The 24,434-nt window shown below is 38.9% G+C and overlaps 1 protein-coding gene across 2 annotated transcripts; it reads right to left on the bottom strand.

Annotated features, from left to right (window-relative positions):
* Positions 1-255: 255 nt before the first annotated feature.
* dcbld2 (discoidin, CUB and LCCL domain containing 2) lies at positions 256-15,893 on the bottom strand. Of its 2 annotated transcripts, none has more exons than XM_088415839.1 (15): positions 15,556-15,893; positions 13,387-13,611; positions 12,052-12,189; positions 10,411-10,462; positions 10,243-10,315; positions 6,142-6,275; positions 5,980-6,020; positions 5,697-5,912; positions 5,421-5,545; positions 4,988-5,135; positions 3,377-3,523; positions 3,215-3,308; positions 3,064-3,113; positions 2,858-2,992; positions 256-1,117 (listed from the first exon to the last, which is right to left on the bottom strand). In XM_088415839.1, exons 1-15 carry the CDS (start codon positions 15,659-15,661, stop codon positions 765-767), a joined length of 2,037 nt encoding a protein of 678 aa, XP_088271965.1. In that variant the 5' UTR covers positions 15,662-15,893; the 3' UTR covers positions 256-764. The 2 variants fall into 2 exon arrangements, with proteins under 2 accessions (XP_088271965.1, XP_088271964.1); XM_088415838.1 differs by having other exon boundaries at positions 3,064-3,128.
* Positions 15,894-24,434: the final 8,541 nt, after the last annotated feature.

Here is a 24,434-nt window from a genome sequence, read left to right on the forward strand (position 1 = left end):
CAATGGCAAAACAATTTAAAACCTTTTTGATTTGCTATGTTAGCGTTTAATTGGCCTTACTCATAAATGAATATGGAGCAATGTTCTTTGTGCATAACTCAAGCGTACAGTATATCCAAAAACCCAATTGGTTTCAGAACATGTGCCTCATTTGTTTTTGTGGTTTAAAAAAAAAAAATCACTGATAAAACTCACCTTAAAGATTACAAAATGCTAATTAGCCTGTTGATCATCCGTCAAACAAACGACAGAGCGCAATCTTAGAACTTTGCTTTATTTCTCACATTAAGACTGTAAAACGTTCATTCTGCTGAGTTATGGCACACAAAAAATAGGCCACATTTGGTCTGCGTAAGCAACGGGGGATGGGCTTCTTGTCATCAGCAGGATTCAATAATAAATATCAGTAAAAAAAAAAAAAAAAAAAAAAAATCACTCTGGAATTCTTAGAGGTTTGCAGCCATATAATCAAACAAGCAGTAACAATTTCAAGTTACGCTTTCCAAGATAACGCGTACCGTGGACAACTTGAGCTAAGGAGGAATTGTTTTCCATCATCACCTTTGTAACAGAACAAAAGACAAAAATCACAGTTTCACAAAAGCAAGAATCACAGATTTTGAAAAACAGTAGTCGGCGCGCTCGTCTCATGAGCCCCGTGCGGCGCGCGAACAAACATTCATTTCTGCGCTTTCAGTGATCCGACTGGAATGGCGCCAACGCAAGCGGATCCGACTCGCCGTGTGTACACGATCGTCAGCCAATCACGCGCCCCCTTCGGCTCTGCCGGCACCACACTGAGGCACCTGATAGGTGGGCTCATGTCCCGTGGCGGTTTTGGGCGTGTCGTACGCCGAACGACCGCCGTCTGTCCGCGGGAGCGGCAAAGCGGAGGGCGCCGCCCCCGACGGGTGGCGGCCCATGTCCACCACGATGGGCGTGGCGTACTCCGCCCCCGAGGCGGGCAGGGGCTCGGCGTACGCGTGGTAGACGTCCGGGGAGATGGGGGCGTCGTACAGGTCTGGGTCGCTGTACCCCGGGTCGGGACCTTCGTCGGGTTTAAAAGTGGACCGGGCGCCCAGTGTTGTTACGCCGCTCACCAGTGGTTGTGCGTAATCTGTAGCGATACAATCGGTGTCTCTATATTACAAAACCATTCACATTGCGTATTCAGCACAAAATATCACCTTTTAAGGTGCGGTACAATATAGCCTTTAAAAAAAAAAAACCTAACTGTAACTGTTTACTGTAACTGTAAAGATAAAATGCACAATACTGCCATGAGCTGTGTGTTCCTTTACTAACAGCGTGTCCACTGCTTGTCTACTTTAGGTAAATATGGATTCATGTAATTGTAGTTACTTTAGTTCTTTTATAAGCTTAGTTCTTAAAGTATCAATTACCGTATTTTCCACACTTATAAGGCGTGCTTAAAAGCCTTTATAAAAAAAAAAAAAAAAAAAAAAAAGCTGATGGTGCGCCTTATGTATGGATCAATATTGAGAATGGGATTGGTAGGTGGGGAATGAAGTGATAAAGTAAGCTTTACCTGTTTCTTTTGTGTGTTTACAGTTGAACAAGGTTGCTCATATTGACTGAGTTATTATGCTATTGAGAGTTTAGAGTTATTATTTGAGTTATTATTGTTATTACTTTGAAAAAGTTTTAGAATATGTCATTGAGGGTGCGCCTTATATATGGAAAAAGTTTTAAAATGTCATTAATTGAGGGTGAGCCTTATAGTGCGGAAAATACGGTACTTTAGTACCTTAAAAACCAAAAGTAATTGATTACCTTAGCACTTAAATGACCTAAAGCAGTCGATCACATTGAAACTTTATAATCAATGACAAATCGATTAGGTACGAAATTGATAAAGTAATTGATTACATTAGTTCTTAATTCATTTTGACCTAGAGAGTTTTAGAACCTTGTTTAGCTTAACACTTGAAAAAAAATGTAAATGAGTACCTGAGATTGAATGTTGAAGGAAAAAAAAAAAGGTGTTTTGGGGATTGAATGAGTTAAGACAAAAATGACTCAAATTCTTTGATGCTGAGAGCTAGACAGTTGCTGTTTGTACTGATCACTTTTAACAAACCAGGTGTGTTCTGTGGTTTTGACGTCTTTTCGTCTTGACCAAAATGCATGGGGAGAGAGATCTACAATGTCATATGTAATTATATGAAGTGCAGACAGGTTATTTGGTCTTGTGTGTTTATATTTGTTTTTCGCAAGAATCAAGAGTCAAAAATATATAATTAATAGCTCGTGTGAATATACGCAATCCTACAGGAGAACTATAGGATGCACCTGTGGTGATATTTTGGTTTTCTTGTAGAAGAAAAACATGGTAAAATATTGGCAGACATGTCAAAGACGGTTTGTTAAAAGTACAAAAAAAGGGCCATATACCGCAGCGAATAAAAGCTGGACACAAGACTTCAGAATTAAGAAAGAGCTCATCTGTCTTTGAAAAATGAGCGTGTCTCTTTTCTATTTACATTAGCGCACTAGATTATTCATTTTGTTGCAGTCTGCTCTGTCAAAAGGAAACGTTTTGAAGACTGCAAGATTTATGTTAGCCGTTGTTTTATATTAGAAATTTAGCAAACATCTCGTTTTTGTGGACTTAATGCCACGAGACATCTCTTCTCATGGGATTTGTGCCTCGTCTATCTCTAGTAAACAGACGTCCGTTGCAATATTCACAGGCATGATTCTTTCAGTGTGCTGCCAAACCTTTTTGTGTGACTGTGTTATAGTGCACCCTGGTGGCCAAGACGCGCACAAAAAGAAGGGCTGGAACCGATTGACGGCATTTGCATTGATTTCAGCGGAGAGAGAAAAGTCAGACCTGCGGGTTCGGCGTGCAGTCTGGGAACGACACCTCTCGCCGAGAGCCGGCCCACCTCGCTGCTGCTGTAGCGGACCGAGTCTTCCGCCTCCACCATTTTAGAGGGCAGCAGCTGCTTCATACTTTTCCACCAGTCTGCGAGGACAACACGAGTCTTTCCCATTGGGAAGTTGTCAAAGGCGACTGTGAAAAGGACAAAAACGCACCGCTGCGATTCCAGTGAGGAAGATCATACGTTCCTTCTGAGCTCTTCTTCCTGTCGACGGAGATACTGAGTCAGAAAAACAGTATCGTTAATGTGTGTGTTTTTTTTTTTTTTATATTATTCTAGTCCAATCATGACGGGAAGATATTTACCGACTCCTCCAGTGCCAAGCACAAACCGTCAGCAAGATGAGTGCTGTCAACACCATGACCAAGACAGGCACCAGGACGGCAGCCAATGCCACTTCTGAGGAAGCAAATAAGAAGAATAAACAAACCCGGCCCTTTTTTCGGTTTTGGTTTTTATAAACACACCTTTGCCAGTGAGAGGCGGCGGCATGGTGGTGTTTCTGATGTTCGGAGGCGTTGTGGTCTTGCCGAGCGTACGAGGACGTTTGGTGGCTCCCGGGCGAGCGGTGGGCCGGGGAGGAGGGAACATCCTGGGCTCGATACCCTTCCTTGCTGTAGAGAACAGCGCATCTTAATATTGAGCACTATAGTGATAACTGTGACTATTGGACGGCAGTGTTTCAACACTTAGAACACAGCTGTTACCTACATGCTAGTGAAACTAAAGAATGGAAGTCAATCATTTAATGGCAGCACCCATATTTACATATTCTGTTGGCCTTGAAAGGTGAGTACAAATGCGAAATATATTGGCCCTCTAGGGTTTCCTTTTCCTATAACACTTGGCACTGGAAGAGTTAAAGTGGAACTTGGTCTAGCATCTGTTTTCACCACTAAAAAGACACTTTGTAAGAGATGCTTTGGTTTCTCGCGGCTCCATTGTGCTACCATTGTCTGGAGTGCAATATATTATATTTCTTTATATGCTGACTGCAGCATGAAATAAATGAGCAGAGGAATTTTCTCCTTGATAAACATTTAATTTCATGTATTTTTGTATTCAGCTTGAATGTTTTTAACATGAATATTGATTTATGTATTATATTGTTTAAGTTATTTCAAGTTTTGGTTCTCTATAATTATGTCTAATAGAAGAAAGTGCTTTGCTGCCATCTTGTGGCATCTAGAAGCACTAAATTATTTTGAGTGAGCAATTATTGTAGCACTTATTGCATCAGGGTCCGCTGACTAAAATGGTGTAACTATCCAAGCAATACCATTAGGTGAAAATGAAGAGAAAAACCTACCAAAGTGAATCAAACTGTACTGTGACAACCAAATTTAACAGCTTCTGGGACATGCTGCTAAATCAGGGGTGGGCAACTCCAGCCCTCGAGGGCCGGGGTCCTGCATGTTTTCCAGTTTTCTCTCCCTAACACACCTGATTTAAACCATTAGCTCATCAACAAGCTCTGCTGGAGCTTGAGAATAATCCTAATCATTTGATTCAGGTGTGTTTGAGAGAGAAAACAGGAAAACATGCAGGACACCGGCCCCCGAGGCCTGGAGTTGCCCACCCCTGTGCTAAATGAATCTGGCCTGCAACATGGTTTAATTTAGCCTGATTTTATATATATATATATATATATATATATATTCCTACAAGACAAGTGATTAGCACGACGAGTGATTAGCCGACACGACATTGACCAATGAGTGCAGGAGTGGATTACAACTACTTGTTATATTGGGATATATAAGGTACCAAAAAGGAAGTTATTTTACGTGACTTTCCTGACCACTGATATTCACTGGGAATTGGGATGAGGCCAGTGCACATAGCAAATAATCTACTTATAACTGACAGTAATTGTTTCTATATACCATCATTTTATCAGTCCGAGCCACTTGAAAATACATTTTCCTCCATATGCCCCTGAGCTAAAATGAGTTTGACACCCCTAAATTCCAAAGATAAGAAAACAAAGCAAACAGTAAAACAACATGGGAATTGAGACACACTGTGCTGTTTACTAAGCAGCTGGCATTAAAAAATAAAAGAGCGTACGCTCTCACCTGTAGACACTTGGCATCCGAGCAATTCCACTTTGATAGCGATCCTCTGCTGCCACCAGGTTGGATTTATCCTAACGTAACGCGCCTCTATGGGTGGGATAAAATTATTCCTCACCTCGTCCAGATAGTTGATGTTGCCTTGGAAAACCTGGAATCACACCCAAAAAAAAATCTTAGGCCTCCCAGAGGCATTTTTTCCCCAAAACAGGACACTAAATCCATATCCATACATTATTAAAACCGCGTGTCCATCTCAGCACTCTACTGAAACCACTCATTTCCTGAGAAAAATCCTGAGTCAATACCGGTTGCTATGGCGACGCCGCAAAGTGGGCGACCCCTGAGCCATCTAAGGAGTCATTTTTTCCTGTCAATTTGCCCGACATGGATGCCTGGCGACGTTATCGATAAACTGATTAGCAGCTTGGATTACCATGTCTTGTGTGGAGTCGGCCTCCTTGTAGCAGAGCCACTGCTGCCCGTCGTGACTGTAGAGGACACGGTATGCCGTCACGTAATACGGGTACTCCCTCAGTGCGGAGCCTGTGCTGGTGATGCCTTTGTGGAACAAAAGACGTATTGGAAATATCCGGGATGATCAGTGCGACCAGTTGGCGTTTTGTGATTTTCAAACAAAATGTGAATCATACAGTATGTGTAATGGAGCTAAGTGGTGTGCTTGATATTTTGGTTGCCAGCCGAGCAGTACCCGTGATCCTCTTCTGTCGTTTCAGGTCCACCTGCAGCCACTGGTGTTGGTCGCTCTGAGAGGGCGCCCAAGGCAGTCCCGCCTTTTTTAGCCGAGCTCCCGACGGCGCCCAGACGCTGAGCTTTCCCGCCGCGTCGTTCCACTCCCAAACGGACGAGGCGGAGATCTGAATATCCGCCACGCCGCCGGACTCTAATCCCAGCGTTCCATAGCAGCCTTTAAGAGGTAATAAAAGAAAGTCAACCAAGTGACTTTTAAACCGTTCAAGTCACATGACACTTACCATTTGTCCTGAAGGTGAAGAGACTGTTGGACAGGGTTCCTCTGAGGGGCAATAAAAAGTAAATTAGAGGGGGTAGGGGCAGAGAAAAATGCACTCTTCCATTTTCTGTACAACCAGGCTTCCAAATACATTTGTCCGCATGAACTTCTCTTCATTTCTTACCCAGTGGATGTGACGTTGTTGGCCAGTGTGCCCCTGTAGTGCGGGATACCTTTACTGCTAACCACATAGATCCTGCCCCCCACGGCGTTAGACACCACGCCAGCGTGGACAGCAGCCAAACACAGGGGAGACGACTAGACCAGTGGGAGAAAAACAAAATCAAAACAATGAGCCGCCAGTTGCAAGAACCTGCGCTTGAGCTGGGACTAGGAAGCATTTAAGTGCTGCTGTTTTGGTTTGCAAAAGTATTCAAAGACAAGACAAGTGATTAGCACTTGATCTCTGAACTGAGGTAGTGAAAATTACAAGGAATTGTTTTCTGAATGGGGAACAACCGGTGACTAATGGGGATACCCTCGCTTTAAGAGGAATAGGAACTAAAAAAAATATTTTTACTCTCTTAATTTAACTCCGCCCCCCAAAAAAAAGCTTTTATGAAGAAATGCAGTACATGCAACTTGATGCAATAAAAAGAACAGTTGATCTTTTTTTTTTATGTAGTCCATAAATGATATATACATATTGGCAGAAAAAAAATACAAAAAAACAAAATAAAAGCAATAACATTATACAAAAGTATTTTTTAAAATGAAAACTGTATATCATGAGCCATAAAACATACTTCAAATTTTTCATAAAACATACTTCCAATTTTCAGAAAATAAAGAAAAAAGCAAGTATTTTTTAAAACTATAACAAAAGAGCAAAAGAAAAAGAAGAGCCAATAAAAATATCAATGTGTTCTCCCAAAACACTGAAATATGACTTAAGGTAGTCCTCTAGTAGTGGGGCACACAGGTGACCCGCGGAAGAAATGTGAAGCGTGATTGCAATAAATAAAACAAATAAATAAAACAAATAAAAATAAGGATTAGGAAGAGTTGATTTTTTTCCCAGCATATTTTAAATTTTGCAAGCTATAATTGAGAAGCACTGACTTGAGGCAATCACAATGTGACCAAGGATCTAATATATATTAAAAATAAATAAATAAAAACTGAGCATGATCTTCATGAGACAAAAGTTCTAAAGACTGTACATGTTTTCAAGCATGTAATACAGGGTCCACACATTATCTTTGACACCGTGGCAAATGGAACCCCCATGACTCGGCGTGACGTCACCGCTATGTGGGGAGTACTCTCAAGCGTCCCAGGTAGTGAATCACCCCATCGGCCGTCTTCCAATTTAGATGTGCTACCAAAAAAACAAAAGAGAACCTTCTCGCAAACAGCTGCGATTTTTTTTTTTTTTTAATGGCTGGAAAAAGCCCACAAGAGGAATTTGGCGCTAACGAGTTGTGGGACGACCCCGCAGAGTGACGAGTGTGCTTGCACACATGTATTTATTCACATGGACGCCGCCGGGCAATCAACACTCACCCAAAGGCTGCTTGAAATTTCCCATGAACACAAACACACACGCCACTTCCGAGCAAAGCACTCGAGTTGGTTTCCAAAGAGCTCTGCTTTGTGTAGGCGGGGTAGCTATAGCCGCCGCGTGAGCTATATAAACAGTCTGACGTCTTATGACCGGATCGCACTGAGCCTGATATGGATTCATAAATTGATCTGTAACCCAATACCCGGCTCAAAATCAGGACAAGTGCACTTGATTTTGTAGACTGGCACTATAGAGACTCTATTACTTGCAGTATATTAAAGCTATTAAAAGTATGTCACCTCATTAGTACCTTTTATAGTGAGCTTTTTCTTAAAAATGGCCATTGCTCAAAAAAAAAAAAAAATTATGAATTAATGATGCACAATAGGCTTTAATATAATCATCTCAATTATTCCTCATTGAAACTTCTTCTTGGTGGAAAATAATATTTATTTGTTCCTCAAAGAACTGACTGTTGGGACCAAAGAAAAAGCATAATACATAAAAAAAAAAAAAAAACTTTATCGTTAGATCTGATATTGAAACTTTGTGTGCAAAGCAAAATGCATATTTGTATGTTTTTATATTTATATATTTTCTAAATGCATTTTCTAAATTCAAAAAAATGCATTAAAATCAATGAAGTTATGGATTATTGACCAACCAAACACCCTAATATAGTATATAGTTATCACAATTATTCCAACCGGTTGTAATATTTGTTTCAACCCTTTTATAACGAGGACCATTTATGGTCCTTAAGGGTATAAATGTTTACCGGATGTTTAGGGACTTCAAAAGGTGAATTGTGCTGAAGATAGGAAAAAAAAAAAACATACACCATACAATTAAATCTAACTGTATTGCTTGGAAATGAAGTGGATAGCTACACCCTGACACGGACGCAATGTCAATGTGTCAGGCCTCCATAGTCACCATAATAACATGCATGATGATGCTAGGAAGCACACAAACACACACACACACACACATAGCGAGGTGTTGTCCTGCATGTCAGCTGCGCTGAGTCACTCTCCGAGAACACGCCGCAGCTGCATTGGATTAGGAGCTCTTTTCTTCTGGGCCAAAGCATTATCTCACCTCCGTTTCACCCCTCTGACCCCGGGCCCTCCTCTGTTCCTGAGGGGCGCCCCACTCCCCCAAAGCCCAGCCCGCCGCCACCACCTAGCCCTCCCCACCCTCTTTCGTCCTACAGTTGCCCGGCAACAGCCCTCTTCCCTCTGCCGAATCATGCGGTGATGACATTATCGCGCCCCCGCCGAGTCAGATACCAAAAAGAAAAGAGCAGTTTACAGCACACAAACACAAGGGTTCCTTAAATGGACCGCAAGGTCAAAGTGGAACGAGGCGGGCAAACAAAAACCACAAGCCTCGCATATCTCAAGGCACCACTGAACCGAGCCATCTTTTTTTTGCTTTGATATGCAATGATGTCATAACCAACATTGTAGTCCTCCATGGATTTCTTTCATTTGGATTTTGACTAAGTTCTCAGAATTTAAATGCAATTTTGGCAGTAACCATAAACCCTAACCCAGGGATATCAAGCCTATAGCCCGGGGCCCGCAAGATGATTTTGGGAAACATTAACGAAAACGAATAGGAGCAAACACATCAGTCAGCTGTCCATAATCAATAGACAAAAATTCGTACTTTTACAAGCTATGCCCAGTTTGCTGATCACTTAAGTGGCAGAAATTGAAATACCGCACTAGCGTTCACGTTAGCATTAGCATCTAGGTTCATAGTGCAACTGTTTAGCGCAGGTAAAATCCTTCCTTCTCTTGTGGGGCATTACCGGTCATTCGGCTTTGGTCCAAGACAGAAGCAAAAATCTACATCTAATTGAAACTAATTGTTTTTAAGTCATATACCATGATTTATACCAGTTCGGCCCACTTAACAGATTTTCCTCGACATGCACCCTGAGCTAAAATGCGTTCTTTGTGCATCCCTGTAATAATCGAAAAGTTACCTATTTGGAGAGTAGAATTTGCTACGATATAAAAATGTCATGTTGTAATTCAATTTAGAGTTTACTCGAGTATTTCTCGAGCATTTCTCAGCATTCCACAATATTTTATAACGTTTAATGGACAAAAGCCATCAACATAATCAAATTTAGAAAGGGCAATTTAACATCTGTGAGCCATTTTGCACGGTTCAATATTGTGACCTTTCATCCCAGCCTAAGTTGTGGCGGTTATCAGCCTAACGTGACTTTGCAGAGACGCCAGACATATACCAACATGTCCTGACTCGCCAGGTGTTGGGTGCCGCTCTAAAGCGCCAAGGCAGTAAATTGTATCAGTCGCAGCTTATTGCATTAGCTTTCCGCCTAACAAGATAGAGGGCTAAATTGAAATTAGGCCCGTGCAATCTAAACAGACGAAAAGCAAATTAGCATGGGCGCAATAACCTTTTTGTAATAAAAACAAGAGATGAATTTGCAGCATTCAAAGAGGTGCTTTATAGTGGATACAATTGAGTTTAATACTAATAGCAACTCTCGTGTGTAATGGCCAAACCCGTGCACTCAGCATCAAATATGGACCCATATATGGTAGGATAGAACAAGTGTGTGTCATTGCAGAAGTAATGCTCAAACAAAACTGATAAATACGTCCCTAAAGTGAGTGACAGCTATGTCCTGATGTGACCTGATTCATAACTATTTATCAGTCAGGTATCGCTTACCTCTCTGTATCCATTCGGTATCGTTCCCGAAACCTCCTCGGTTGACGTCAAGCATCCAGCTGGGCAGTATTTGCTTTGGAAGAGAGTGAATGAAATTGAATGTCAGTTAAAAAAAAAAAAAAAAAAATCAGAGAAAGGTTGTCGCAAAGCAAACAGCAAGGAGTTTACCTGAACTCCGCCTCGGGGAAATCACTTCCTTTGTGCAGGCAGGTGATGAGATCTAAAGTAAACAATGTCAGAACAGGTTGATGTAAAAACAATTAGCTTTGTCCTATAAGCAAATAGTGGCTTTGAGACTATTGTGCTTGAGCTAGCATGCAACAAAATTACCCTCCCACAAAAGGTCTGCTTTTGTCAACCTTTCGCTGAGTTTTCAAGTCGAATGGCCTGACCTACGTGCAGGCAGCATGAACTCCGTGCGAAAGTCAATGCTTGTTTAGCCCTGTGATTGACCCAACCGGTCCAAGGTGTCGTCTGCTACTGGGAAAAACCTCCAGCGCACCACAAAACTTATAAATTGTAAAGACAACTATACAGTAATCCAACCTGACTTATTTCTTTGGCTAAAATACCAGTCTGGTGAAAAAAAGTCACACTAATAATAGCACCCATCTGCTGTGTACTGACAAATTAAGAAAAAATACATTAAAAATTAATTCTTATTATCTGGAATGTAATACTCATAAGCACATTGATTGCTTTATTTGTTAGTTCAGAGAATGTCAACTAAATTTTGTAGTTATTAGTCTGTGTGTGATCATGAGACGAATAACAGGGAAGAGCTAGACAAAATGAGAAAATATAGTAGTGTAACTTATACATGACTTTTCTTATACATTATTTCAATTTTCTACAAAGTAATTGGGCAATAAAAAGGGTGAGTAGAGTAATTGCACCTTTGCACCTCGAATTATTCAAATCAAATTTCTGAGGTTTTCCACAAAAAACGCCTTAGTTTTGCTTGTTTTCTATTTAAATGTGTTCTATTCTTTTGTGATGCTGTAATCACACTTTTATATCAGCCATTTATTTACGATGCCTCATACCAAATTGTTAATTTGAGACTTATTACACAGGTAAATACCACACTGACTTGAAAATATTACACATCTTAAACATGAAAAAAGGTTGAGGTTTTAACAGTGAACAGTTTTGCAACCCAAACGCTGTCAGATCCACAAATCAACACGTCTTCCTGGGTACTCTCCAGAAATCTTGTTTCGTAAAGTGTATCTGGTAAACCAGTCGCTGAGTCAAAATGACTAATGATACTCCCAACCACAAATGGTCACGATGGTGACTTGTATTGTTTGAAGGCCACGCGGTTGACTCTAGCACAGACAGACATTTTTGGTAATAAGCACAACAGCAAAAATCCATCCGTCCTTCTATTTTCTTAATGCACTCTAAAAATAAAAAACTGTTTGTAAAAAATACAGTAACCACTGTGACTCAAGTTAAGGAACGTCTTCCATTTCCTCTTTTTGCGGTTTGAAAAGGCAAAGCCACGGCCACACCAGCTGAGTAAAAAAAATAAAACGTAAGGAAATTTGGATTTTATGCTGAATGTTTGGATGTTTTTTTTAATGCATGTCAAATAAAAAATGGATTGTAGGCATGAACAGCTATTATTTTAGCATCAAACTTGCAGCATAATGATGTGACAACAATTTTATTGTCAAGAGACAGCAAACATTTAAAGTTTCAAACAACCCACCAATCAAAACAGTGGGCAAGGACCAAAGCAAGGACCTTTGCTATGATACTGTACGTAACAAGCAATTAAGAAAAGTGCTAAGTGTGTGTTACCTGTGTGTTCTGTGGTGGAATAGGACAAGTAGAATCCACGTCCAGTGTGGTGGCTCCCGCTCATGAACTGAACGGTAACCTGGTTGCCGGTGGACTCTATTAGCTTGTTCACCTTCACCTTCAGTCCACAGTACTTGGCTGTAGAACAATAAAAGTAATGTTTAAAACATTTCTTTTTTTTTTAAATCTCAAACATGTTAAAGCCTAACTGCATACAATTGTCTTCTCTGTACTTTACAGTCCTTTAACAGCTGAAGAGCTAAATGTGGTTGCTGATTACCTTGGTGTAGCATTTTTATTTGGTATAGGATGTTAAAATAAATTTACTATGTGAATACTGCCTTAAAAAATACCAAAAATAACAACAACAACAACAACAAATAACAAAAACAAGGACAAACAAAAGGACAAAAAGAAGAAAAGAAGACAACTGCTTTAACACCTCATCTGTTTTGCGCAAGCTAACATGCTAAGATTAGCCTCTTTAAGCACTGCTCTAAAAGCTTTCTAGTTTGATGTTTAATTATACTACAAGACGTGCTCAGTTCAGCAGCAGCCAATTTAGGTCATTTTTTTGTTTGGTTTAAATGGAGAGAGAATGTACAAATCTTTTACTAACTATGACGTAGTCAGCATTTACAGTCATTACTTGAAATAAAAATTATACACAAAAAGTTGTATTTCGGTGTACCAGTATTACAAATCTAGATCCAACAAACATAACTTCCCTAGACCTGAGTTTAGTAAAGGGAAAAAAATGAAAAAAAATAGTAAAAATAGTAATATTATACTTTATAGTTATATAGTAATATACTATACTATATATAATAGTAATAGTAATATTATATTTCACTATTTTAATAGCAAATTATATATATATATATATATATATATATATACACTGTATATATATATATACACTGTATATATATATATATATATATATATATACTGTATATTATATATATATATATATATATATATATATATTATATGTATATAATGAATATTTAATGAAATTTGTTCAAAAGAGGAAATGTCGAACAAAAAGCTAAATTTCTCATCAGTGACCCTCACACGAGCTAGGTTCACCCTATTCACCATATTCTACGTTTAACTAACATAACATAGTTAATGTGACTTTGCATAACTTTAGTTAGCAAGAATTTACCGGTGTTTGTAATTTTTAAAATATTTGCAATATTTGCTTTTTCTTCTGCTTTTTTCCTTTTTTAAACAGTCAAGCACATCAAATATCAAAGATGTAACCCAAGACAGGGTTTTCCTTTTTTTTTTTATCACATCGCCCTAACTGCATGGGCATGTCTCCCTTACCGATCTCGCTCCTGGTGGGTCCAATGCCATTGTACAGGCGGAGGTAGTTGACCTGGCAGTCACCACTGTCAATATCCAGCTCGGCAAAGCAGAAGTGGACCCTGTTGCCAGGGGGCACGCTGATCTCCCACTCGCAAACCGTGTTGTTGGGGTACGGCCCCGGGTAGCCCAGAGACGACAGCGTCCCGCTACTGGGGCCCAGTACCGTGGGGCCGCAGCCATCACCTGCGCAGGAACAAGAACACAGCCAAAAGTTGACCTTTTTTGCTTGTTGGAACTCAGTTAAGTTCTTGTCAGTTGATTAACCCTGGGCTTCTTTTGCTTTTCTCTCGAGATCTCAGCTACTACGCTCAGTGAGGATCAAAGCATAAACTGACTAATGCATGGTTTTAGCTTTTTGAAGGCTTTTATTTATTTTATTTCTTTTCTTCCATAGCAACACCCAAAACGTGAGTAAATCTCACGGGGCTTCAGTGAGCTCACATTTGTTGAGGGCCACTTTTTCAAGACACATATTTAAGATCACTTTGGCTTTTTTATGACACGCCAAAAGATGGCCCGTACAATAACACGCAAAACGTCAACAAATCTGCAAATCTCAATAGAGCTCAGTCCATAAAGCAATAAAGAAGAAGCTTGTGATTTTAGCTATTCTTTGTTTTTTTGCAATACTTCTTCCAAAGGGTTGGCATGATACCACCTGTGAAATCTGTAAAGACATCAGAGCATCTTGTCATACTTCACCTAGGCAACTTGCTCATTTAAATGTCTCTGGCGTTTAGGCAACACTTATTGCGCTACTGCGTTTCTGCAGGACCTCATACAGGTACCTCATTAGAACTATGGTCAGAGGCTTTGCTTTTTCTTTAGTTGTTGTTTTTTATTTTTTTGCATTAGATGATCCGCTGTTGAACATGATAATAAGAGGTCAGTTAATCTTGAGCTCAGACCGTTTTTTACTGTTTTTACAACCGACTTTGGTTAAGTTCTTTTTCTCTAAGTTCCATTCACCTTTGTCGGTTACTCTATTTTGTTTTGTTTTACTGTTAGCAGTAGTTAACTTATTTGTTATGTTTACATGATTTTGAATGTTGTTTTAACCCAAGAACAGACTATCTATTGTCTATTTCCTATGGGAAATTTTGAAGTCAAAGGCTTGTTTTTGACCTTAAAGAATCCTCTTGAATCTCTTTTGCAGTTGCGAAACACTAGCTAATCATAAGCAATACATCAAAAAGTGCAACTAAAGTCAACTTGTGACCTTAAAGATTTTTTAAAGGAGAGCTGAAGTGTGTTTATCTGTGTTACGCAAGAGCGTCCCGGTGGACATTATCCAGCTGAACGGGACAAAAACAAAAGCCTCTTTCCCTGCTCTGACTCACTGCAATGTTCACCAGCAGCTCATGTTACCTTCCTAATAACTCACCACAACACATCACTTTTAAATCAACTGACCCCTTATTTCATTGCATTCAGTGCATGGCCTTTGCCACATTAGACTGCCGTGCAAGACCTTTGAGCTGGAATGAAAAGTTATGACAAATTTGTCCACGTGTTTACAGTCATGCCCCCCACACGGTTTACCCCACCCCCAAAATTCATCCACCTGAGTTTGCCTGTTGAAAAACTCAACTGGTTTGTCTCAAATGTGCTTAGATTGGTTCCTAGTGTATTAATGTGGGATTCGCGTTTCAATCATTCCATAAAAGCGTGAAAACATGAGGAACGGGCGTGATTGGACCGAGGGGAAAGGCCACAACATGCCCGACATGTGCTGCGGTCTCGAAACTTTAGCCATGCTCCTTTAAAACTTGAAGGCATTTAAAAGATCCTCCCCCCATTTTATATCATAACACAAGGTAGGAGTTGAACTCGCACCTCAAACTATTGCTCTAACGCCATGCTTTAAATCGGCGGTCTTGGGGGCAATCAAATGCGCTCCGCGTGTCAAAAGAAAACCGCATGAACAAAACCGGTTCTCCTGGTTTTAACGCAGCGAATGCATGGCGGCGAGCGGCGTAAAACCAAACGGAATTCCGATCACGAAAATGGCCACAGTAGGACGCAACCAAAATTTCATTGCACTACTAAACAAGTTGTGTTAATTTGTGTGTTTTCCCCTTCTCCTAACAGTGTTTACAGCACTCGTTGCGTGCTTTTCGCACCCACCTTTCTGCGCCCTGCAGCCTTCTGCGGTGAGGATGATGACGAGGATCGACAGGACGAGAACCTCGGCCCCTGTCGGCCCCGTGCCCACCATTACCGCTCCTTCCATAGTAGCAGCCTGCAGTCCAAATGCATACTGCTCGCTTCGGGACCGCCGGCCGCACACCGTTCCGATTCAAGTGCACCACGCGGGCTGACGTTCGGGTCCACGCCAGCGGATCCGAGCGTGGTTTGTACAGACCAGCCCACCCCCGTGAATGTTATTGTGCCCCCGCTATGATGATCCAGTGATTCGCGACACTCGCTGTAGAGGTCGGCTAGCACATACACACGACCGCAGCCAATCGAAAGGGGCTACTTCCTCCATTAAAGCTCCTCCCCCTAGAATCGTTCACACTCAGTCTAAAGGGCAAATACACCTTGGACTGATGGACTCATTTAGCCGAAGGAGAACTACAGGGCTCGTGCCTTTTTTTCAACACTCGAAACTGTTCTCAGGTGTTTTATGATAAAGTGTCGACGTCCGTTGCTAAAAAAAAAAAAAAACTATCGTATACAGTGGGCCTCCGGTTTACAAGATAAATCCGTATGGCGGGCAAACCAAACCTATGTTAGTTAACTAATGCGTGTAAAACCCCAGGTAAAAAAAATCTAAATTGTATATGCATTCTTAAAATTGGTATCAAAATAGTATAGTAAGTGCTACTTATATATAATCTACATGTATACAATTAAATAACATCATAAACAAAAAAAATATATGGAGGATTTATTTACCTTTGAGTGGCGTGACGATCTTGTTATGGCCAGATTCCCTAGTGAGGGTGGCTAGCCGAGCTTAGCCTTCTTTGTATTTTTTGATTATCTCCAGCTTTGTTTCCATATTAATCATCTTACTTCCCTCTTTAACATCACTAGCAATCTTGGGACCCACGGCTAACCAATTAAAGTTTGAATTAAGCAGTAAAATGCACAATAAATACAATTTTTTTTAAGCACCCACACCAGGACAAGCTTTAAAATGCCGCCATTTTGAATCGTGACACTGACCAATAGCAGACCAGCGTCTTAATGTCTCCATGACGTCGACCAATAGCAGACCAGCATTGTAGTGACGCGTGTAGTGTCGTATGTGCGTTGCTCTTAGTAGACACGCGCACTGACCGCCATGTTTGAGGCGTTGCAAGGTGAAAACAATAGCGTAAAGAGGGGACTAAAATACTGTCGCCGTCCACGTCGTAAGGGGAAAAACAAAGTAAGGCAGGGACGTCGTAAACAGAGGGTCCACTGTAAACGTGTTCCATCACAACAATTTTTTTAAATATATAATCACAGGTATAGTATAAGTATATAGTATATAGTATAATATAGTATAAATATATTACATGGAGGTGCCGCTCAGATGGATTGATGGTTCTTTTAGCTACAGAAAGCCGAAGGAGGAAAACATAATCGGATTTTGGATGTCGGTTTGCGTCTTGTGTGCATCTGAGCGAAGTTCTGGTTTGTATGCCAATCCAATCGCAAATAAAAAAAAGAGGAAAAAGAAGGTTTGTATGCTGATTGTAAATAAAAGACGAAGGAGAAAGAAGCGTAGATTAAAAAATCAGGAGACGGGAGTGGGGCATTTCCATTTCATGCAACATGAGAAAAAAGTATCACGAAATGGGGCACATCAATCTGTTTGGGAGTTAGGATGTCTACAGTTATTCTATGCATTTGAAGCTACCCACCAAACACAAAAGAAAATGCCAGCAAAGAGATCACAAAGTGTGGCTAGTGTTGCCCATAACTGTGCTAAATGTGAATTCAGTGCAAATTAAAGCGAGAATTAGATTTGACACCAAGTCTATGTTCTTAATTGAGAACGTCTACAGACCAGAGGTAAGAGATACTTTAGTTGAGGAGGCATGGATAAACATTTTGTATCGTGCCGCTGTTTTAGAACATGATTTTAAAAATGAACATTAATAATCTGTTAAGTTGCAGATCTGAAACATTCATGTCTTTTTTACACTTGCTACTGTATATTCTTCTGAATAAAGTTGGTGTAAAATTATGTTGGTCATAAAACTGATCACATTCATTTTCATTTCATGATTATTTTTAAAGAAATACAAACATCTTGTTATAATCTTGTAAAATCAAACATTTGTTAAATATTGACGTAATTAGCAATTTGACTATACGTGAATCTACCCACAATCCCCTCGAACTCTCATAAGTCCGTGTCTAAACAATGTTCCAGTCTATTCATATAAAAATATTTAAAGAAGATGAACTGTATATACTATATATATATATATATATATATATATATATATATATATATATATATATATATATATATATATATATATATATATATATGTATATATATATATATATATATATATATATATATATGTATATATATATATATATATGCATATAAATAAATTGTAATAATACATGAATAATTAATAAGTGATTCCAGTTAAAAATGTCATCTTTGTTCTACAATAAGACGAGTGAAAAAAAAAATCCTCATGGTTTTTCTGCAACTTGATGTCCACGTACAACTGATGATTTGTTGTCTCCTGTGAAACACCACAAAGTCAAGTGAAGACAATCACACGGCAAACATTTGTTTTGGAAAGTCACTCGAGCGAAGGAGTCACATTTTCTGTCACTGTCGTGTAATGTTGGCGTTCCATCCAAAAATGTCTTAAGTATCATGACTCATTGGGAGGATGGCCCTTTTATGATTTTTATTTCTTTATTTTACAAGATGACATAATGACATGTTCCAGGCTGGATTCCAATTAGTTGGTGTCACACCAAATGTTCGTGGCAAATGTGATTAAAAGTGACAACAAAGGCCCGTGCTGCTTAAATGGAATCGAACATTAAAATATAAAAAACAAAACCATATGAACAAATATTTTTTCAAAGCACCAATGGACAATTTAATTTCAAGCCAACTCAACTTGCATATTTTTGGAACGTGAGACGAAGTATGGGGTGAACATGCAAAACTATCCAATTTTGTTGCCTTATATTTGTTTAGATGTTTAGATGATAAAATAATATAAATCTATCTATCCATCTATCTATCTATCTATCTATCTATCTATCTATCTATCTATCTATCTATCTATCTATCTATCTAGCTAGCTAGCTAGCTAGCTAGCTAGCTAGCTATCTAGCTAGCTATCTAGCTAGCTAGCTATCTAGCTATCTAGCTATCTGGCTATCTGGCTATCTATAATTCTATACTACAAAACATTAGCGAGATAATGTAAAGGCCTCGTTATTTTCAAATGGTTTCTTGTATGTTATGCTGCAATCTTTTAATTTCCCCATCGGAAGATAAAATAAATGGTGACATCTAGTGGTCAAAGTTTAGGACTGCTGCATTTATTTACATGAACTCCTAAAGTTGTTCTTTCTTGCACGCGCTCGTATGTGACTTAATGCGATGAAACCAATTATGATACTTGATGAGAGTGCAGCCTGTTGTGAAGATGACAGTTTGTAGAAAGAACGCGTTTAGTTTCACCCCACGTGACAGGTTCATGTCCCAACATGTTCATCAGAGGCCGCCTGAATAACAGCTCGAAAAGACGCAGTAGGTACAATCAAAATACACAGTGTCCATAGAGATTTTTTAAATGTATTGGAAAATTGTTTTTTGTATGGTCATTTTTTTTCTTTTTGTCGTTATGATACATTAACTTTTATTAATCAAATTTAGGGGGATCATTTTCTCATCTTTGGAGTTCATCTGTTTATTATTTTATTTATTATTGTTTTATTCATTATTGGTATTCAACAAATGTAGTCTGTAATTTGGAATTATATCCAATTTATCGAATAATATTATATCAATTTGTTTCTGTTGAATGTTGTTGTCTTTTGGACTTTCCCAACAATTTTAAAGTACTTCAATTATATGAGTTTACTTTTAGAGTTTATTTTTTTTCTCATATGTTGTCAAGGTTTTGCTTGTATTGTTTTTTGTTTCGTTTTTACTGAATTTAATTCATTTTGGCGAATTACTTTTTATTTTAGTGTCCTTTTTCTAATTGATTAATTTCCTTTTTTAACATTTGAATATTTATATGGAGTGTCACAACTTAGGCAAATGCGAAATGAAAATGTGGACTGATGCTTTGGTGGATCCATATATTATAATTAATATTTTATTAAATTGATAAGTTAATGAGGAATATATTTTATTAATGCAATCCATTTACTGTAATTAATTGGAAGTTTTTTTCAGTGCTACAACGAGGTCAAGTTTTGGACTCAGACGTGAGCGTCCGTGTCCAGGAACATTAATGTAATAACAAATTAATCCACTAGAGGTAAGTAAAGCGCGCAAACGTGTACAAGCTTCATCATTAGCTACCAATAAGTGTGAAAACATTGTGGAGGAATTATTACATACAGTACATTAAAACAATAAATATTATATACTGATGGCAGTATTTTTTGGATTTACACACGTTGTCTTGTGTTTTGTTTTATGTGCATTTTAATATCAGTAAAATTAATTCTCAAATCACAATGCACAATCACAAAACATGAGAACAATATAAAATAACGTCATTATTTAAAAAAAGGATAAAGGTACAATAGACAGAGAAAAAATATTTTTTGCTAATATTTTTATCTTACACATTTTTTATGTAATGTTTTTCCTGTAAAAAAAACATCGAATGAGCTATAATGCAGTCACACAGTCTGAACACTTGTTTTACAGGGAATAGTTGTCAAGTAAAAATAGAAACACACAAAAAATGTATGAACTGACAAATGTTGCTTTACATTTAGACTTGACAAAAAATGCTACTTTGGGGCGCATATTGGGCATACTGGGTATACATTTGCAGACATTCTCTCTTACTGGGCATATGAGATGATGGAGAAGGATTGATTGTCATTGAAAGAGGTACTTTCTGTCATTCTGCCTGGAAAATTCTCTCTTTTTTGGGGGAGCGGGGGAGTGGTGGTAATAATGCATTCTAAGCATGAGTAGGAAACCTTATCAATGCACAAACCCATTTCCAATTAGGTTGGGATGTTATGTTAAACACAAATGAAAAACAGAACACAATGATTTGCAGCTCATGTTCAACTTATATTCATTTAAATAGACCAAACAACAAGGTATTTCATGTTCAAACTGATACAGGAATTTCATCCCTGAAACATGTTCCAAAAGTTGGGACGGGGCCGTGGTTACCACTATGTTACATTACATTTACTTTTACAACCATTCAATAAACATTTGAATACTGAGGACTCCAATTGCTGAGGCTTTGTAGGTGGGATTTTTTTTCCACCCATTCCTGATTAATGTATAGCTTCAACTCTTCAACAGTCTGGGGTCTCCATTGTCATATTGCACGCTTCACAGTCTGCCACACATTCTCAAAGGGAAACAGGTCTGGACTGCAGGCATTTCATTCGAGTACTTGCAGTGTTTTACTACGCTATGCTGTTGTAACACGTGCAGATTTTTTGGCATTGTCTAGCTGAAATATGCAGAGCTGTCCATAAAAACAGATTTTGCTTGGAGGGCGGTGTAGGTTTCTCCAAAATCTGTATGCACCTTTCAGCGTTAATGTTCCTGTGACACATGTGTAATTTGACCAGTAACACTAATACAGCGCCATACGGTCACTGATGCTGGCTTTTGAACTTTCTGTTCATACCAGACCCGATGGTTCCTTTCATCTTTGTCGCGGAGGACACAATGTCCACAAACCCCAAAATTTTATCAAATGTGGACTCATCAGACCACAGAATATGTTTCCACATTGCATCAGTTCTTCTTAGATGAGGTCTGGCTTAGAAAAGCCGACAGCATTTCTGGGGTTGTTGATAAATGGGTTTTGGTTTACGTAGTAGAGTTTCAAGTTGCACTGAGGGCTGTGATGCCCAACTGTATTTAATGACAGAGCTTTTCTGATGCTGGTGTTTTACCTTTCGTTTTACCTGCAGTGATTTTTCCAGATTTAGTGAACCTTTTGATGACCATATATAATGAAGTCCGCTGAGAAACATTGTTGTCATGTTCCGTTGGTGTTTTTTGGGGGGGTTATGTGTTTACATTGTGTTTTTTTGTTCATTTCTGTTTTAGGCTTCGATGTTCCCGTTCGATTTCCCTCGCGCCTTAACGTCATTTGTTTCCACCTGTCTGTGTATACCTGCCCTCTGTGTGTCGTCTATTCAGCTTCCCCTGTCTTTTGTACCTGTCCAGCTGTTTTGTGTTTCCTAATTAGTGTAAGTGTATTTTAGGTCCCAGTTGCTTTCAGTTAGTTGTCGGGTGATTGTCTAATGCCTCCATTTGTCAACCTTTGACTGTTACTGGCTCCCTGTTGCTGTCTCCTCGCCGTTGCCCCGTGAGTTCGGATGTTTTAGTTTCGAATTTTATTTGATACTTTATACCGTTTAGTTCAAGTTTGTATTGCATCTCAGCTGAATTAAATCTAAATTTTGAGCACAACTACCGCCAAGGTTCCCTGCATCTTTTGGGTCCGCTACCTTCCAACCATCTACCATCATGCTCAGTTGTGACAATTGTACTTAAAACTGTCCGACTATTGTCTCACACACTTGTTAACAAAAAGGTTATTCCAAGCAGATATTTGATGAGCATTCCTCAACGTTTTCAGCATTTAATCTTTCATGGGTAAGGTACCAGCCTAATATCGAACTAAAATGATCTCATTCGAACTTAAAACACTTCATCACAATTGCTCACAGAAATGTGCTTATCACGATCTAGTTCGTTCCTCCTCACCTGCGAATACTGGGGTCCGACTCTACTCCAAAAGCAACACAGTGTGAATAAACACGCCCATGGACAATTCAAGACAGCGCACTGTATGTTGTAAAATCTCACGGCATTAAACACATGCAGACACATAGCTCAGACAGTTATTTATTTGCAATGTTAAAAAATAATCAAGGAAGCCTCGCCGATTCCTTGAGCTGTCCTTCTATTTGTGTACCCGTGTCTCAGGAGACGTATGACTGCGTGCACGCTACGCGTCCTCCTTCATCCGTCATGGCGGACGTTTACGCAGACCCCCAGCTGTCTACCAGTCTGCCGATGTACTGTTTTGACCATCATCATTTTTCTTTCTTCGCTGACTTGATGGGCAACGCTATGACGCTTCACGGACCGGTGCGGCATCAAGGCCGGTGGTCCCGACCGGCACATGTACATACATCACACATTCAGCTTCCTGTACACTTGCACAAATATACAATTTACAAAAGCACTATTAAGATGACATATTTCCCCTGCAGGTTGTCAGGGAGGAATAATAATCTCTTTTTACAGGAAGACTAAATAATCAGTAGACACACTCTGACCTTTCAAAACCACGGGTGATGATAAACGACGAGAGGAATGTCTTCTTCTCCGCCAGTGCGCTGTGTTTTGTTGCCACTACAGTGTGCAAGACCAGCACACACTGGCTAGACTTAATGGCTGGAATCTATGAATCCTGAATACATCTGGCCCAACTTATCAGCAGTTTGCTGTCTAGGCTACACTGATAACACTCTTTTCTTTCTTTTTTTCCCAAATAATGTTTACTTCTCTTTTTTTTTAAGTATGTTTATTGTATCAGTCTTTGAAGTTTTCTTGTATGTATTTCATTTGGAAGGATTATGTTCTTTTTGTTCATTAGTAGTTTGTTTATTTTTAAGGAATTATCATTTCAATTCTTAGGACAGTTGTACCTCCACTTAGAAAATCAATTCGTTCTGAAAGTAATTCAGTTATGTGAATCTTTCATAAGTAGAGCTGCTTTTGACATGTAAAAAGCCTAATCCGTTCCAAGCCCCCAAAAATGCTTCTAAACACTTTAAATGTGAAATATTAATAAATTTAAAAATGCATAAAAAACGATACAAATACATATTAGAATTACATTAGTGCAGAATAATAAAAATATATAAAGTAAAATATATAAAATATTATATAAAATATATAAAAAATAAAAAAATTCTCCGAAAACACTTTAAAATAATCATATTAATTGTAGCAGTTGACAATATAAATGCAGTTCACTTGTTTGTCTCGAGATAGTGCTGATGTGTTGCGATGAGTGCAGTGAGAGAAACCTTTTTAGGATGCTTAATTTGTCATTTACAAGTCCACAGAAGCAATAAAATTTATTTTTGTATTATTTTGAGAATGCAAATTAATTGAGTTTGGTTTGGGGGTCATGCATAGTGCTTTCTGCGTGATGTCATTGCTAAAGTTCTAACGATGAGCTAACAAAGCTAATGTCAAACGCGACAGCCCAAAGTGGTATGTTACATATGTGTTTTTATGTGAATATGTACAATGTTAGCCATAGCTAATATCAGTTTTATGTTTGTAAGTTCTACGTGGTAAATTTTCGGTGGGAAGTGTGGATGCAATGAGTAAAGATGAAAAGTGGAAGACCACAGTAAACATCGGTGCAAAAAACTAGTGTCTCGTTTGTGGGCAAGCCAGCATATTAATAAATTACAAAAATTCATCGTAAACTAACAAATACGGTTGACATCACGGGTTGTTTTACTTTAGAGTGTTTGAGTGAGCACTAGTGTCTTTTGTCTCATATGTCAACAATGTCACCTTTTGTATCTTCGATTATTGCCCGTTACTAGAGACAATATTTTTCGTTTTGTGACCTGAATTTTTTGTAACGCGGGGCGTTTGTAAGTAGGGGAACCACTGTACTCTATTTTACATTTTTTTTTCTTTAAACTAACAGCATTAAATGTGGTGATTTTTTTATCATTAGATTTTATTGTCTACTGTACTTCATTATTATAGATGTTCTTTTATGTCATATTTATTTAGTTGATTTATTTTGAAATACACAGTT

This window comes from Hippichthys cyanospilos, chromosome 5 (assembly GCF_059441005.1).
Source record: "Hippichthys cyanospilos isolate Australia breed blue-spotted pipefish chromosome 5, RoL_Hcya_1.0, whole genome shotgun sequence".
NCBI lineage: Eukaryota > Metazoa > Chordata > Actinopteri > Syngnathiformes > Syngnathidae > Hippichthys > Hippichthys cyanospilos.

Coding starts and splice junctions, on each gene's coding strand:
- dcbld2 (XM_088415838.1), bottom strand. CDS start 15,661: ATGGAAGGAGCGGTAATGGTGGGCACGGGGCCGACAGGGGCCGAGGTT. Junction 5,913..5,979: donor CTTCACCTTCAGGACAAATG/GTAAGTGTCATG, acceptor TACCTCTTAAAG/GCTGCTATGGAACGCTGGGA. Junction 3,524..4,987: donor CGGATGCCAAGTGTCTACAG/GTGAGAGCGTAC, acceptor TGTTCTCTACAG/CAAGGAAGGGTATCGAGCCC.